The sequence below is a fragment of the Emydura macquarii genome, unplaced genomic scaffold, assembly GCF_026122565.2.
Source record: "Emydura macquarii macquarii isolate MOO-44397 ecotype Brisbane River unplaced genomic scaffold, CSIRO-AGI_Emac_v2 contig_3671, whole genome shotgun sequence".
NCBI lineage: Eukaryota > Metazoa > Chordata > Testudines > Chelidae > Emydura > Emydura macquarii.
In genome coordinates this window covers 115,730-133,806 of record NW_027133808.1, presented here as the reverse complement: position 1 = coordinate 133,806, position 18,077 = coordinate 115,730, and the positions used below count along the sequence as shown (strand labels likewise).

The window sequence follows — 18,077 nt, the reverse complement described above, 5'->3', positions numbered from 1 at the left end:
AATGGCCTTAGGGTAAATGAAAATCGCATTCCTTATCTTTGTAATATGTCTGGGAACCTATACTACATACTAAGTTATCCTGAAGACAGCTATAGGTTATCAGTTGTAAGAGCTTTTTATGGGTGAACATTGTTTAAAAAAAAGAAAATGTTTGATTCCAGTAAGAAGTGATGTAAAGGGAGACAGTTAGAAAAGATTTTTCCATCATTCCACTCAGCAGTTTCTATACCAATACAAACAAGGTGAAGAAACATCACAAGGGACAAATATGTTTGGAGTGTTATAGGAAACTGATAAGCTGAACCATAATACACATGTCTGAATTAAACAGCCTGTTTACAGCAGTAGATTTGCATAGGGATCAATTAAAAAAACAAAATAATTCAAAATCTCAGATACTAGATAATTTGGCAATTCTGTACTTATGTATGAGCTATCTCATGATGAATTCCTCTTTCACAGTTGTGAATACAAGGTTGCACCACATCTGGAATAAATAATTTGCTTGATATTTTCAGTGTATTTATGGGATTTGATTCAATGACACAATAAACTGGGCATTCTTAATATAGCTGTTTTTTCAAAAATTACTACAGATGCAAATAGAAGCTTTTAAACTACATATTAGTCAACTAAAAATGAGCCAAATGCCTTTATTTTAATTATATAAGAACAATTTTGTATGGTACTTCCATTGCCATGAGTGATTTTCTTTGCTTGCTCATTGACATTCAGTAGAAAAATTATTTTTTTTAGTGACAATCTATTCTATACAGTGACCAATATCCATATGACAAGCACTATATTACTGGGGTTGTTTATAATTCATATTTTCCCCCAAAGGTGCTAGATCCCTTATAGACCAAATAAAAATGACCTGGCCTCTGCCACAAATAGCTATCAGCCGAAGGCCCCAGACCTACAAAAGGTTGTATGCTTGCTTAACTCTATTATGCATGCATATAGTCCCATTGAAGTCCATGGGATTACTCATGTTCTTATGTCTTTGCAGGCCTGATTTTAGACTTGGCATAGATGACAGTGACAATCGGGAGAATGGGTAATGGAAGGCCTAGGGTGACTAATAAGATCGTGAAATTATTCTCTAGGGGTGTGCGCCCACCTTGCTGTTTCATATATATATATATATATATATATATATATATATATATATATATAATTTATTTTAATATGGAATGTTTAACTACTTGTGAATGACAATGAAAGCTACTGTGTATTTTGTTTAAAAGCATTAATATTTATTCACATTTCTGAAATAAATTCTAATTATTGTTCATGAAATATAATAGCTTGGAGCCCCAGTGATCCAACTTGATTAACTGACATTCCTTGGTAATCAAAGGCCAGGCAGACCCCCCCAGGGTGGCAGCGATGGAAGCATCTGTACTGCTGAGGCCCCTCTGTGCAGCTGTTTCCTCCAGACCCGGATACTCTCTTCTTCCCCAGTCCTTTTATGCCACTCTGATGGCATAAAAGGGGAGGAAACAGCATCCTATATAACAGATATCCCCAACTGATGTAGAGCTGTAAGAATGGAAGGGAACTGGTGCAGAGCCAGTCCTCAGCATGGGAAGCATGACTAGAGCATGATATACTCAGGCTACTCTTGGCTGCCATACAGTGCTGAGGAGCCTATTCGAGCATCCCTGAGCTACTGTAATTTATACCAGGGGCTAAGGTGACAATTCAAATTGTTCAAAGGTGGCTTATAAACATCTTTGCAACCTTCAACCTGTTCTGTTCCTGTGTCAAGGCCAGGAAAGAAAAGATTGAGAATTACAGCAGTGGAATTTAGCAGACTTGAAACTCCATTGCAGTCCTCTAGTGCAATGGCTTTCAACCTTTTTTTCATTTGGAGACCCCTAAAAATGTTTTGAATGTGGAGATGTGGACTTCTTCGGAAATCTTAGACATAGTTGCGGACCCCAGGTTGAAAATCACTGTTCTATGGTAATGACAAGCTTTCACAGAGCCCTTAGACATGGTCTTCAGACCCCTGGGGTCTGCAGACCACAAGTTGAAGACCACTGTGCTAGTTCCATATCAGATGAGCCAGCTTTGGGGAAGACGATAGCTGTCTCTCTGTGCTCCTGGCAAGCACCTCCCCTGAACCAATCAGACTTGAGAAAGCACCAGCTCTCTCTTTCCTGAAATTGGGGATTATCAGTATCCATGATATTCTGAGGATCTGGAGTGTCACAAAAATGGGGCACCACTATAGAGGTAAAGAAAAAAAACATCAAACTATAAATATGTAAATTGGAATCTAAATGCAACAGACATTTTAAAAGGTCAAGTTACTGTATTTCAGGAAAATACATGTTAACTAGATGCAGCCTCTGCCATCTTCAACAGAAATATTTTATAGATCAAATCAAAAACATTATTAGAAGCACTGTGGCTACAGTTGCCAAAGCACAAGTATATGTTAAATTTTAACCTATTGTTGATAGAAAGGAAACGTGGGTTAAAAGAGAAGGCAGTCACTATAATGTACCATCTTAATGGAATACTCTATAAATAGTAAACACTAAAGTGTAGATTTTATCAGACTATCTCATAACGAAAGGATAACTGTGAAATATTCTGCCTCCCCAAAGTCTGTTGTTGAAATGTGTTGGAAGTAAAACATGCACTCAAAGGAAAGGCAGCTGCTCAGTAATTTTTATTTAATTTTCTTTCTTTGACTGTGATTTATCAACATGGGAAAATTCCTTTAAGTGCTCTGTTTTGCATCGTGAGTCAGTGAAGAATGATTTTTGATACCAGTGACCTGCAACATGAGAATAGATAGTGCAACATTGTCCCCTTCACTTCACATATTAGGGTTGGAATGACCTTAGGAGGTTATCTAGTCCAACCCCCTGCTCAAAGCAGGACCAACCCCAACTAAATTATCCCTTTGCCATCATTTGCCTTTTCTTGGATTGATACCTGCATTTGGTTTTGTATAAACATCTGGTTTGGGAGGTGTCCCAAGATGTGAGATATATTTGAAATTGTAGTACAAATCATGAACATAGTATTATATATAGATTCATAAATAAAGTCTGTATACATCTCATAATGACCATCAAGTTCAGAACATTACAAGCTTTCATAAAAGACCTTAGCTGAAATTTGTTGATATATGGTAACATTGTATACGACCAGTTGATTCAGTTTACTTACTCTTTGGAATTCAGACCCCCTGTTTTCCCCTGAGGTGTCTGGACCCACACAGTCATGAGGGATGCATGCAATTCTCAGGCAGCTGTCAAATCAAAGGCACAACTGGGGAAATGAAGCGGCCTTGTCTCCTCCAACTTCTGCTATATAGATTTCCCATCAGTATGGGTGCAGGATTAATACGGTTTTACACCAGTCGTCCTTGCCCCATGTCTTTTTTTAACATGCCTGCACCACTTTATAAAACAGCTCTGCAATGGGATGACCAATACTGAAGAAGGACAGGACGGGTCTGGGGCTATGGATTCACCTTGGAGAGTCTAGATAGCTCATGCAAATGGTCTCCAAGCCCTCCGGGGACATGTGGGACTTCTTGATGATCATCTTCCTCCCCCTGTTCATGTACTGAAATTACTACACCTCTAAAGCTACAGTAACACCTATGTAGCAGCTCCTATGTGGAGGAATGAAGGAGTCAGAGATGAGATCTCAGCTGTCAGCCTTTTGTTTTCCAATTTTTCAGTTCTCAGTATAAACCCCTTGATTGCCATGAAGGGCGTATTATGACTTATTTTCCTTTGGAGCAATCAAACAGTATCCACTGGTGGAGGAGTGCTTGATTTGATCAATGACCAGATTCATCCAGCAAATCCTATATTCATTCCTATGTAATTTAATAGCTGTTTTACTAAATCTAAATGTAATGGATATTTGGGAACAAAGATTATAAAATGTTACTCATATCCAGTACCTCATATGTACATGGTTAGATGGATATGCTTTGCAGTAGTATAGTCTAAAGGTTCAAATTATAAAGGCAAATACTAAATAAAGGCTGATAAGGGCTCTTCAATCATCAGCTCTAGGATTTAGCTGATGAGCTGAACCTGATTTGGAATATATAATATTGATTAATTTTAGTTCCTTGATGAAAGTCATTCATTAGGCAACAGTTGTTTTCAGACAGCTATCAAGAAGGGCTTACCCTCCAGAACATCATGTAAGGGGGTGGAGGGAAGAAGAGAAGTTGAAAGAAAATTACTATTTAAAAAAAATTGAATATTCATATCCCAGTGTGCCTTAGTTTCAACCGTTATTCCATACAGTCAGCTGAAAAGGCACCATTGAAACACAATTAATCAACTAGACTAGAGATTTGTATTTGTTTTATTTAGATTTATAAGACATTGACAAAACAGGTGCATCTCTCACACCCTGGTAGTTATTTAAAAGAACAGGTAAACATAGAAACAAAACCAACAGCCATCTCCAGCAGCAACCAAGCTTAGCAAATGTTAGGGCCTGATTACAGGTACAAACTTAATCCTGCAAAGGCATCTGCATGGGCAGATGGTGCTTCTCACAGGGCTGTAGCTTCATAGTGGGTGCTGTAATTATAATTCTCCTGGAGGCAGGTGAATACATCAGAATGCTTTCATTTTAAAACAATGTTCTAGTCATTGTTCCAAAGAAAAGTTTGAAGTGCCCTCCAACTCTTTCTGTTTTGAAATGCAAGTCCAGTGACAAATGTCATGCTTCATCATCCCTGTCAGCCTCAAAGCGACCCAGACATTTCGATTCTGATAAAGTCTTGAAGTCTAAGACTGTGTCTACACTTACCTCCTAGATTCAGCGGCAGTTGATGGGAGTTACGCAAGCTATGCAAAAAACTTACGTAACTCCCGTCGACTTCTCTGCTTCTCTTCTGTGCGCTGTCTTCACTGCACTGTACCGACGGGAACCGCATTCCTGTAGACGCAGCGCTACGCCACTTGTGATGGTGGTCTTAGTACGTCGATTTCTGGATCGCCTGAGTGGGTCTTCACTGACCGCTCAGTCGATCCAGAGAAATCGATCTGATGGCGGCGACTAATATTTATCTAATAACATCCATAAACCAGTCGGAGAACACTTCAATCTCCCAGGACACTGTCTCTGACCTGAAAGTTGCTGTACTTCTACAAAAAAATTTCAAAAACAGACTTCAAAGAGAAACCACTGAGTTAGAAATTATCTACAGACTTGACACCTTCAAACTGGGTTTAAACAGGGATTTGGAATGGCTATCTCATTACAAGAAGTAATTTGCTCTGATCACCCATTCTCACCTCCTACTCAATGGTTGTCATTAGGTCTCAAGTACCCAGCTTTCATCCACCAACCCCATTGTTGTCTATGCCTTTCGATATGTATATGTTGCCTCCTATATATGTTGCCACTATTTGCTGTATTATTTCTACCAACTGCATCTGAGGAAGTGGGCTGAAGCCCACAAAAGCTTATGCCTGCTGAAATTAAATTTGTTAGTCTTTAAAGTGCTACAGAACTCTTGTTGTTTTTGCTGTATACAGACTAACATGGCTACCCTTCTGGAACTCTTCTATCACTATGAGACCTAAAGTTCAGGACTGGACTTTCTAGAATGGGAAATCCCAGCATGGGGTCCACTGCCGTGTATGGCTCAGTCTATGCAGTACCTCCATGACCTTATTGGTCTTGAGCTACTCCAACAGACTCCAGAGTTGCATCACACTCACACTCTAGGAGGAAGTCTCCTACTCATCCACTACAGGAAACCTCTATTCAGCATCCTGCTATCACCCTCAACCTGCTGATCTGGACCCCATGAAAGGGAATTAGTGGAGGAACCCTTAGATTTTCCTCATCATGTTTCTTTGGCTTCACCAGTTGAGACCATCGCTCCATAGTCCTTGTTCCCCTCTGAACCCCGAAGGACTTCAAAATTTCATAGGACTTACTTGGGGTTGATGTGTTCCTTTACCATTTCCCAGAAAGGAGATCTGATGTTTTAGCAACACTACTAATACTGTTGCCAAGTTCATGTACCAGACAATGAACTTGAAAGCATTTGCATTGACACATGGCCTGACTTTGGTTGACAGTATGGCCTGACTTAGGTTCAGGCTTCAGGTCTTTCTTTACTATAACCAGGTCCAAAAGAGTATTCTAATCATCAGACTGTTCTCCCCTCTGTTCTCTCCTCTGGGTCTAGGTCTGAAACTAAATTTGGATGAATCACAGTTACAGCTGTCACAGCACATAACTTTCACAGGAGCACCTGCATGGCCAGCATCTCTTTCTGGTCTCAGATAACTTTAGCTTAGTTGAGGATCTCATGTCTCAGAATCTTGACAAATCTCTAAACATCAATCTCTCCACTTCATGGTATGGATGATCTTTGGCTGAATTCTCATGATAAATCATGTTCTTGAGAGGTTCAGAACATTTTTGTGAGCAGCAGAAAGAAATCCACTAGAGCCATGTACACAGCAAAGTGGAAGAGATTTTTCAATTTGGGCAGAGTCTCAACATTTATCACTTCATCACACAGAGGTCTCATGTGTTGGACTATCTGTTGCATCTGAAATCCTCAGGACTTGCAATTAGTTCTGTGAGAGTTCATCTGGCTTCTATTTCTGTCCTACCTCCACACGTAGAAGGATTTTGCATTTTCTCTCATGCTCTCATTTTCTCAATTTTTGAAGTCTACTCAACATTTACCCTCCTGTGTCTGATCCTGTACCTATATGGGATCTCAGTCTAGTTCTTTCCAAACTCATAAGACCACCCCCTTCAAGCCCTACAACTTCATTGCCATTATTCTGGTGGTGATGACTTTTGCAAGAAGTGTTTCTGAACTTTAAGTTCTTCTGGCTGATGCTCCTTTCATGGTCTTCCACAAAGAGGAGGTTTCCTGTAGGCCACACCCTAAATTTATGCCTAAGGTAGTGTCAGATTTCCATCGGAATAAATCTATTAATTTGCTGGTGTTTTCCCCTAAACCCCAGTCTTCTAAAGCTGAAGAAACACTTTACACATTGGATGTTCTTAGACTTTGGTGTTCTTCTTGGACCATCTAGAACGTCTTCCAGGCTTTTCATAGTCTGTGCTGAGATAGTTAAAGGACAATCAGTGCCAATTCAGCCAACCTCACATTGGATTTCTGACTGCATTAAGTTCTGCTACAACCTTGCTAAGGTCTCTCCTCCATTGAAAATAATGGCTTACTGCAGCAGGGCTCAGTTCACTTCATCAGGATTTCTGAGTCACGTTCCAATAGCTGAGAGCTACAAGGCAGCAATGTGGTCATCTATATGTACTTTTTCTGCTCATCACCCAAACTTCTTGTGATAATGCCAACTTTGGCAAGTTGATGAAATAATCTCTGCTTAGATGATCTGAAGTCCCTCCACCAGTAAGGGAACTGCTGATGAGTCACCTGCAATTAAATGTATATGTGCACAGCCACTCAAAGGAGAAAATGTTACTTACCCCTATACAGTGACTGTTGTTCTTCAAGATGTGTTGTGCATGTATATACATTATATGGTGCTAACACCTTCCCCGTTATTTTGGACATTATGTGCAGCAGTGCAAAGGGACTGAGAAGAAGATGGCAGCCACACACCTTTTATGCCTTCACTTCAGAGCACAAGGAGAGCATGGGCACATGTACTCCTAGTGGTACTGTTGGAAAAAGTCTGACTTGAGTGCAGTGGAATGTATATACATGCATAACACATCTTGAAGAACGACAGTTACTGTACGAGTAAGTGACTTTGTTGGCAATACCAGAAAAAGTAGGAATATGAGTTCTATTCTGGAGAGCTTACCATTTAAGTCCCTGAACCTGCAATTGGTTCTGCTAGCACAGACCCATGTGCTAGTGCAGAACCTCGTGGAAATTGATCCTGTAATCAGATCTGCTAGTTAATGGGACTGTGCACTGGCATAAGGGTCTATGCTAGGGGATTCAGTTGCAGGACTGGGGGCCTACATTTGCAGAAGGAAACATGAAAGATGAGGAATGAGAGTAGGTGCACTGTGGGTTTATTTTTTACTAAAGTTTAAAACTTCCACAACTTATGATTATTGAAAGAAAAAATATTGTCTAGGAAATTGCAGCAACTAGAATTTTTCTGGTCTTTAGCTTGAAAACTATATTGCAAAACCCTTCACTGTTAAATCTAATTTTAGCAGCTACTTCCTTATTGGTTTGCAACAATCATAATAACCATGGTAACAGTAATTGATGCTTCTCTTGGTCTCTCCACCCCCAACCTCCTTCTCCTTCTCTTCCCTTCAGAGCTGAAGGTGCTGTTACAATAAAATAAAAATGTGTCTAATCAGAGGAATAATGTAAGATTATAAATATTTTTATATTAAACATGTTAATTGTTCAGTAATCCAAATACTTTTTTTTAAAGTACATCTGTGTCAAATTCATATTTAAAAAATGTGCACTGCCATTCAGAATTACTTCATTACCAAGTTCTGAAGCATATCTTATCTGTCTAGTTGCAGGTTTGACCAAGCTTGACCTCCTGTTTGTGACTGGCTTATCAGAAACATTTCTTAACTTGGTGAACTAATGGAGTGCATCCCATAAAATTTACTAGGATCTGAGGAATTCCATGTTCTATCCCTCCAGGCTGTGAAATTACACTTTACAGAGGGAATGAAATACATTCTGCAGACTAACTTAAGTGCCCTTTATTTCCTAAATTGTAATATGTAGAAGGCTGTTGGTTTAATAGTTCCAGCGAGGAAGAAAATGTGCATAGGTTTGTTCTTTTTCTTGTCAATGTTGCATGACATTGTTTGGAGGTTAGTGTTGTGCAGAAAACGATATGTACTTTCAGGCTTTAAATTGTGCTTTTAGTAGTAAATAAATCCTTTAGATAAGAGAGCCTGTATTAGTTCTACCAAAAAACAACACCCCCCCCCCACTTCACAATCCATCCAATACTAATGTGATAAATACAAAATTATTCTGAATAATGGAACAAGTACAGCAAAATAATGGTTAGCCAATCTTTTTAAGTAATCCTGTTCTTCAAATCCATCATCAGAATGCCTTTTCAGCATCTCTTGGGCTGACTCTCACTTTTTGGACAGTTTAATATAAATACAGATTTTAACAGAACCAATGTATACAAAGCTCAAAACATTTCATGCTGTATAAACCTCCCTACCATTCCCACCCACTAAACTAATGTCGCCTTTGCTTGTATCATGCATGTTTTATCCTAATGCAGGAGCTGATCCCCAATGTCTATTGAAGTCAATTTTTTTTTCCATTCACTTCAGCAGGCATTGAATCAGGTCCTTGGCATGTAAGCTCCTCAGAGCATACATCATGTCTTCTAGTAATAATAATCCCTCATTAGTAGGGCACCTTTGCCATTCAGGTTTTAAGAGAGGCTGTCTTTAGTTTGCAGCCATTGCTCTAATAAGAGTAAGAATAAGCCACACCCTTATCACACAGGCTTCAGCTGGTCATCTGCAGGGATAAGGAAGGATTTTTTCCCCTTGATGCACAATTGACCAGATGTATTCTGGGCTGTTTATTTTTTATGTTTGCCTTCCTCTGAAACGTCAGGGATTGGCTACAGCTGGAAATAGAATATCAAGACGGGTGTACTAGTGCTCTGAGGTGGTGTGGAAAATCCTTTTTCTTAGATGCCTGGGTGGTGTGTCTTGCTCAAGGTCAAACTGATTACCACATTTGGAATTGGGAAGGAATTTTCCACCAGGTCATTTTGGCAGCAATCTTCGATGGTTGGGCATGGAGTGCTTGCTAGCATCATCGGGGCATCTCTCACCTCATCAATTTCCTGCCATTTCATGTGCCTGAGGGATTGTTGGCACCTTGGCCTCTTCTGTTCTCTGCCTGTGGCACACAATAATTTAGTTTCCTGAGGACTGAAATGTTTTAGTCTAACTAAAACACTGGACTAAATATAGGATTATCTGAATGAAGTTCTGTATGTCTGTGATATAAAGAAGATCAGACTGGATGACCTAATGGTCCCCTTCTGCCCTTAAACTCTATGAAAGCTGCAAGGAAAAGTAATTAAATGTAATAGAAGTCACTCTTGTTTTGCAATTGCCTTATATATAAAGCCACTGGGAGAAATACTTAAACGGAGTAGAAGCAATATTTTCTAAAAGAAGATACATGATTCTTTACTGCAATCAGACTTTCCTAAGTGATAGAATTATAATTTTTTCATGGACAGATATCTTGTAAAAATAGGACAAGAGTGGCCACCATATTGCAACTTGTGAGTAATCCTCCTTAACATGGAGAATATGAAATTCTCCCATGGTTCTTACCATACTTAAGAAGTGTGTGGTTTCACGGTCCTGGCATAATTTTCCCATACACCACCAAGATAATCAGTCCTGGCCTCTCTTAAGCAATCTGTTTGAATTTTTTGCCAAATTTTGAGGGGGATTTGTAGTAATATGGACATGGGTCCTGTAGGGACTGCAATATAAACCATCAAAGTCACTTTTTTTGGGACTGTAAGTCGGTGGCATAGCCCAGCTGGTGCATCACGACCCTTCCTCGGGCCCAGGTTCCGAGGAAGGCCACAGCGCCTTCCTTTGGGGGAATAAACAGTGCCCATTTACAAGTCTCTAGTCCCGTCCCCCCAGCGGGGCAGGCTTCCTTCCTAGTCTGTAGCCTTCCAGCACTCCTGTAGGGCAGGGCTGATGCAGGGTCTGTAGTCCCGGCCTTCCCACAGGCGGGGTGGGGCAAGATCTGGTTCCCCTAGCCCTCAGGCAGGGTGGGGCAAGCAAGCAGTCTATAGCCCCCGGCCTTCCCCCAGGCGGGGTTGGTAAAGCAGTCTGGTCCCCTGCGCCCTCAAGCAGGACGGGGCAGGCAAGCAGTTTGCAGCCCCTGGCCCACAAGCTGGGCAGGGCTGATCGGGCAGTCAATAGCCCCCAGCCTTCCCACAGGAGGGGTGAGTAAAATAGTCTAGAGCCCCCGGCTTTGCAGGCAGGCAGGCAGGGCAGGTAGAGCTTGGGATCCTCCATCTCCCAAACTCAGAGGGTGTCAAGGCACTCCTGGGGTGGCTAGGGAAGCGGGAAGGGGGATGCAGGCCCACCCGACTCCACTGTGTCCTAGCCCAGGGCCCTATCAGTGGCAGGGCAGTTTGCCACTGAGTCAGCAGGGATCCAACCATAACATGCTGACGGGGTTTAGCCCCGACTCAGCCACTTACTAGTCGGCTGCCCTTGGGCCACTTCCTCCCACCCTGTCCCTGGGTACCTGTAGGCATTAGTCTCCCTCTGGGTCGCTGGGGTAGAAGGCGAGTGGCAGACCCACAAGTCCTTCCCCATCGACTGGCGGCAGGTCCGGGAACTCCTCTGTGTCACCAACGGAGGGCAGGTCCCAGGGTCCCAGGGGTTCCTCCGGTCCACAGGGTTCAGTCAGCTCCTTGGGTTCCCCAGCATCAGGCAGCTCCTCCAGGTCACAGCTGGCCTCGGGGTATTTCCCACCCAGGAGTCTTGGATGGTTCATTCCAGCTACTAGGGCTCAGCTGCCCCACCCAATCACTAGGTCTTTGCAGCCTTGTCCAAACACTAGGGCTCGGTGGCTCTCTCCAGTCACTAATCCAGGCAGGTTTTGGATGCTCCGCTCAGTAGGGCGGTTGCTCCAAAAAGCCGTTGTGTCTGGATCAGGCCTAGGCCACAACCTCCAGGAAGACACATCTGCCTCCAGAAGCAGCTTCCCCCTTACTGAGCTGCTAGGCCGGCCTTTTATAGTTTCTCTTCCTGCCTTGGCTCCGCCCCTCTGTTGCCAGGCAGTTTGGCCTGTAGGGCCCAGGCTCCAAGGAAGGCGACAGCGCTGTGCAACAGGGACATTGTGACAAATTTTTTGTTTTTGTCTTCACTTTTCATGTGGAGCTTCTAATTCAAATGAACCCACAATTTGAAATAAAATGCTGTCTATAACAAAAGAAATTTGCCTAACTTCTTCTTGAAACTATCCAACCCTCTTGAGTTTTACATAGTTACCTATAAAAACAGTAAATTGACCCTAATATCTCAGTAGTCACAACTTTTGCAAACTCTTTACGTGTAGCTTTTAGAAATAAAGAGATAAAATGTTCTTAATTCTTGCTTTTAGGCTGGGGCCAATGTGCTGCTGCAGGATGTTAACGGAAACATTGCTCTTGATTATGCCATGGAAGGGACGGAATCCAGCTGCATCCTTCTCACATACCTTGAGGAAAATGGTAGGTAGCTCTTTTTTTGGATTTTTTTCCCTTTCTTTAGGAGTAAGGAAGGGCATAAGAAGCCAGATCTTCTGCTGATGTAAGTCAGCACTAAAGTCAAAGGAGCTTTTTGGAGAGGGGAAGTGGGTGTGGGCGGAATCACAATAATCCTGACTAGGTTTGAATCTCACCCAGCATCTCATTAATGTATATAGAAATTGGAAAACCAATAGATTTTTTTCCTATGGTAACCATCTGAGATCTTTTGTCTATTTAAATAGTTTATCTACTAAAGTACTCTGGGCTGCTTCTCTGCACTGAATTAGCATTCTGGTGTCTCCATATAAATAAACAGTTTTGGAATGTCAAGGCCAGATACAGTCTGAATATACAAAGTTCAGCAGTATCTACCTGAAGTTGCTATGCTTCCATTTCAGATACGAAGAGCATAGCTTTATGCTATTGTGATTGTCTCCTTTTTACATATTGTAAAATATTGATTGTGCACCTATTCTCAATGGAAATAATATATATGAAATTTTACTATTTTCAAAACCTTTCATTTTGCATTGATAGAATATCATTCATGGATTTGTATTCTTTAATGCTAGATGACAGCAATCGTATCTCAGGGACATTTGTTATTCACTAGTTTAATTCCAAACTTAGATATCAGATCTGCAACGATATTTGTAACATTACATTTTGGCTGGAATATGTCAATTCTGTTCTACTTACATTCATTCACATTGCAGTGAGGTATAAAGCAATTTATTGTATGTGACATGCCATAAAGTATAAGACACTTTTGATAAACAGAAATAAATAAAAGGAAGTAATGTGAAGATACATTACTTAAACCTGATCTTAAACTAAGAAATACATCATAGCTAATGGACATGTGGGAGAAAAGCTGAGTTAAACTGACAATAAGATGATATCCAGTGCATGGTTATACACATATAATCAGCGGTGTGTCCAGTGGCTCACCTATCCTGATATTTTCCATCATCTTGTTTGCCTGCAGCTTGGAGAATTTTTCACATTTCTAGAACTTTCTTGTTGGAAAATTAGATTAATGCATGTTTGCCAGTTGCATGAGCCGCTCAAAGCCTCATTGCACTGCAATATGCAAACAGTTGGGGCTGCAAGAACTTTGGTTAAAGTTGCATTCAGCATGCATATTATACAGTAGAATGAATTCTACTTATTATACTACCAGCTCCAATGGATCTTCATTTAAAAAGTTCTCTTGCCCCCAGTCAGGTTATGTGTGATTTTGCTTGTAAAAGGGAAACATATGAATATAAATGGTTAATATTTTGGTGCTCATTTCAGAGGTTTGCTAGCTGCATCACAATTTTTCTAGATTCAAGGAAAATATATGGAATAGTGTCTTTGTATGACTTTAGGGATTTCAGTGTTGTCTTTTTATTTCAAAATGTAGAGCTGGGGCAGTGTTTATCATAAAGGCCATGGTTCTGGATGAGTGGTGGGAGGTTGTTGTAGAAAAGAAAATTAAACAGTGATACATGTGGCTCTGATTGCAACTCTTGATGAAATCCTGGCCCCCCTGAAATCAAAACTCCTATTGATTTGAATGGGGCTTCTCCATCTATGGCTATGGCTATGCTACAGAGCTTACAGCTACGCCACTGAAGCACTGCTAGTGAAGATGCTCTAAGCTGACAGGAGAGAGAGCTCTCCTGTTGACTTAATTACTCCAGTCCCCACGAGCAACGATGGCTATTCTGGCAGGAGAAGCTCTCCCACCAACATAGCACTGTCCACCCCGGCACCTAGGTTGGCATAATTTGTCGTTCAGGGGTGTGGATTATTCCTACCCTTGAGCGACATAATTTATACCGACTTAACCTGTAGTGTGTACATAGCCCCAGTCTTTGATATATGAATTGCAAGGTGCACTCATTCTGCACTTAGGTATCTTTTATTTTTAATTGCCATCTCAAACTAAATAAACAGTCCAATGGCTTTATCAAAATGACAACTGAAAAAGGAAACGTTCAAGAAAAGATAGAGTGTTATCTGGGAACTATGAGTTATGCTCAATCACCAGAGATGAAAGTGATCCCAGGTTCTGCTCTTTCTATGAAATGACAAGATTAGTATGAAAAGAGTGCATGAGTTTATCCCTCTCATCCCCGCCATGCCCTGGACAAAAGGCTATTTTTGGAATAACGCTTTTCAGGCCTGGAGGAAGTTGACAAAAAAATAACTTCTTTAACAAGAAACTTAATTACATGAACAGGAGAGTTGGAGTAGTCAGTAAGCTAGAGAAACCAGTTAGGATGGCTTTCAGAGAATCTCCATAGCAGTTTATTGAGTGATGACAACATATAAAGCAATGAAACATGATAAAAACATTTAAGTGGGCACAGTGCCTCCAAAATCATAGGTGGGATGTGGACTCTGTGTCATCCTTGAAGAAAGTGCAATGTCTGCTCTCTTTGAAGTCTGGCAACCATCATTAGTTAGTGTATAGTGACTGACAGGGCCATGATCTTTCCATCCAGTCTGACTATTTGGGGAAGCTAGTACCCTAGAGGCCATCCTTCTGTGAAGTCCTTGTGTTCAGGAGAGATTGGAGACTGCCACTGTGTCTTGTCCCCACACAAAATTCAGACCAATAAGCTCTTTGTGTTCTTGACCATTCCTGGCATGCCAGTGAAACTTGTCCTAGTAATATATCAGCAGTGCTATATTTGTTCTGCATCACTGTATCTTTTGTACAGTGCATCTTAGACTTCTATCTCCTCTCACAATAATCAGAAAAAAATTGTGGCACTTTAGGAAATTGACGAGGGATTTGGAGAAAAATAAGAAGTGGGAAGGAGAGGATCATGAGTGGTGGAAGAAAATCCAGGCACAATGTCATGAATCACTAGCAGTCATTAAAATATATAACAATTCTGATAAGAATGAATGCAATCTAACACATCTTTAAATGTTCATCCTGTTTATATCATTTTGTTGCCTTGTTACAGTCATCTCTGTAGATCCCTTCCATCTGCTTCTCTTTTCATTCACAATCTGTGCTTGGTTCACATCAGTTCCCCTCTATTTCATCTGTATCAGCTGCAGTTGTTCTTTGCACATACTGTAATAATTTGATTTCTCTGCTTGTCTTCTCATTAAAGCTCTTTTAGTTGCTGTCTGTCTTGGTAATGTGCATCTGTGACATTGAGGATGTGGTGCATTCCAGAGCAGCCTTAAGATTTACAGGGCTCTCAGTGAAGACCAAGATGTATGGGCCTGAGGCAGACTTCTGTAAGCATGATAGTATATGTGGGTGTTAGGGAAGGTTTGGTAGCTAGGGAGGCTTAAGATGGCTTTGTCATCTAAGAGGGGGATTAAGCATGTCATTCAGCAGTGGGGGCTTCATGAGGGTTTTGGTGGGGTGGGCTGGTGAACTGATTTCCCAGCCCATGAAATAAAACAGGCAGGCAGCCTTTGGTTAGCTGTAGGCCCTTCTTCTCAGGAACTCCTGTATGAGAATTTATGAAGAGTCCAAACAGAATAAAACCAGCCATAACAAAACACAAACATCAACTACAACCAGCAGTTTCCACCTACAGAACTGTGAGCAGGGCTCCAGCTCACATTCAGATGTTTCCCCCTTGCTGCCTCATAGCAGCCCTTTATAGCCTTGCTCCATCTAGTAGTTCAGGTTTAATTGGTTGCAGCATTAACTCCTTAGGGTCTGGGCCAAGGAGTGCTGTTGTGTCCTGTCACAGGTGGCTTGGAGCATCGGTCACTGCCAGGCCGGTTGGATTGCCAGGTTGATTTTTTAGGATTGAGGCACAGGGTGAATGACAGGCTAACAAGTCTGTGAGGTGCTTGTGTGTTCTGACAGAGACAGAACTACCCTGTCACTCCAGAACAGGTTTGAGGTGTCATGGTTAGGAAGTGTGTGAAAGCTTTCACTGTGACTGTATGTCCCATTTTGTTTTATAGTGAGAGAGGACTTCCGTCTTTGGGAATGCCAATATGTCCCCTTTCTTGAGCACAACCTTCATCAAGAATTAAGTCAACATTTGATTTTAAAGCAAAGCTTTGTGTTTCAGTGACACATTAAAAATATCTGGTTTAAAGTTAATTGATAACACAGATTTCAAAGGGACAGAATTATGACTTACATTGCACATACAGGTCCTTCTGTTTATTTAGATACAATGTTTTGCAGTAAAATTTGTGACAGAAAAACTCTGATATGGTGTATGAACCTTATGTTTATTTTCTTCCTTAGACTGAATTAAATATATTAATACCATGGCAAGTGCTGCATTTCTTACTTCCTTTCATGATATATTGTTGCATTGTCAATTAAATGAAACTAGAACTGAGTAGCAAATTATTACACAACTTGCTGGTTCCATCTTTGACACATGGCAGACAGTTACACATTTGCTGTGTAATTTCTGAAAATAGGAGAGTTCTTTTTATATTTCTCTGTCTTGGACTTGAGCCTTTAGGAGAATTGTGCATCCAAAATGCATCATCATCATCATCATCCTTTAAACTTGGAAAACAAAGCCCTGGTTTGTTGGAACTGGCAAGACAAATTTAAACTCTGTCTTGTATATCTGAAAACAAACTTGTATCTTTCTGCTTATAGTATAATGAGAGTTTATAATAAGTACATAGAGTTTATAATAAGTGGGAAGTGGGAAGAGTTTACATATAGTAAAGTTGATATAACAAAAAAGGAAAGGATTTGTTGTGAATTTTTTTTAAAGAAATATCTACATTTATATTATTGGTTTATCTACCTCAAGACAAAACTATTGTTGCTTTATACCTCTCCACACAGTACTTGTGCAAAATAAATGTTTTAGTCTCATGATGTAAATTTTTCTTATTTTTAACAGAACTTTCTATGCGGTTAGTAAACTAAAAGAAATTGGTTGAGTATATTGGCCTTTGGCCAACATTAGATATTTAATGTACCTAATAAGGCTTTTATTATTACTCCAGATGTGTGAATAATGCATATATCTTGTACTTTGAATGTTATGGTGATGGTGTTTAAAGTCCTGCCTGAACTCTGGAAATAAAGGCCACTAAAGATCACAATGTAAAAAGTATACGGCTAAATTCTGCTGGGAGCGCTACTCCATTTAAATAATTTAACTCTACTGACACCAACTCTAAATAAGGTCCTGTTTTTGCAAAAATAGAGTATAATCTGTCAAAATTTATGCTAGCAAACTGGAGTAGTAATTCGTTTACAACTCCATTCCTCAGGAAGAAGACAAGATAGAACTATTTTCTTTTTCTGCTTTGCAGCAGCAGGTAGAATGCTAAAGAGAGAAGCTGATGGTTAGTATATAAACTTAAACTGAAGACACTATGTGACATCAGACAGAAAAAGCGAAGCCACAAATAACCATGTTAAGCATTAAGGCTTCTTTAAAACTAGCAGTGAACAAAGCACGGCAAGTACTATAAACAGGGAAAAGTGAGTTAAGAAGTGAAGAAGGTAATAGAGAAAAGACAGATGAACCATAAGACTTAGAAAATGCTCTAGTATGAAAGGAGACAATTTTACACAGTGAAAAAGGTCAAAAATAAGATCTTTAAAATCATTCATGAAAAATGGAGATGTCTGTGCTGAAAGCCCTGGAAGACTTCTATGGGAAAGATACCACACAAAAGCCCCAGTTATGAACAACATTTTCAAGATAAATAGATTAATTAATAAATATTGTTTTATTCAAAACTGTTGTCTTAAAACAAAATAGTCATGCTGGTCAATATGTTCTAACACTGAAATGTATCTCATTGGAAAGCCCTGTTCCTGCAATTCAAATATGGAGAAAAAGTAAACAGAATATTACC

General features: G+C 40.4%; 1 protein-coding gene across 1 annotated transcript in view; it reads left to right on the top strand.

The window, feature by feature from the left end:
• Positions 1-18,077, top strand: part of LOC137145860 (unconventional myosin-XVI-like) — a 212,019-nt gene that overhangs the window by 92,959 nt on the left and 100,983 nt on the right. The window contains exon 5 of the mRNA XM_067536802.1: positions 12,131-12,239. Coding sequence (XP_067392903.1) covers positions 12,131-12,239 — 109 coding nt within the window. The remainder of the gene's footprint in view (positions 1-12,130; positions 12,240-18,077) is intronic.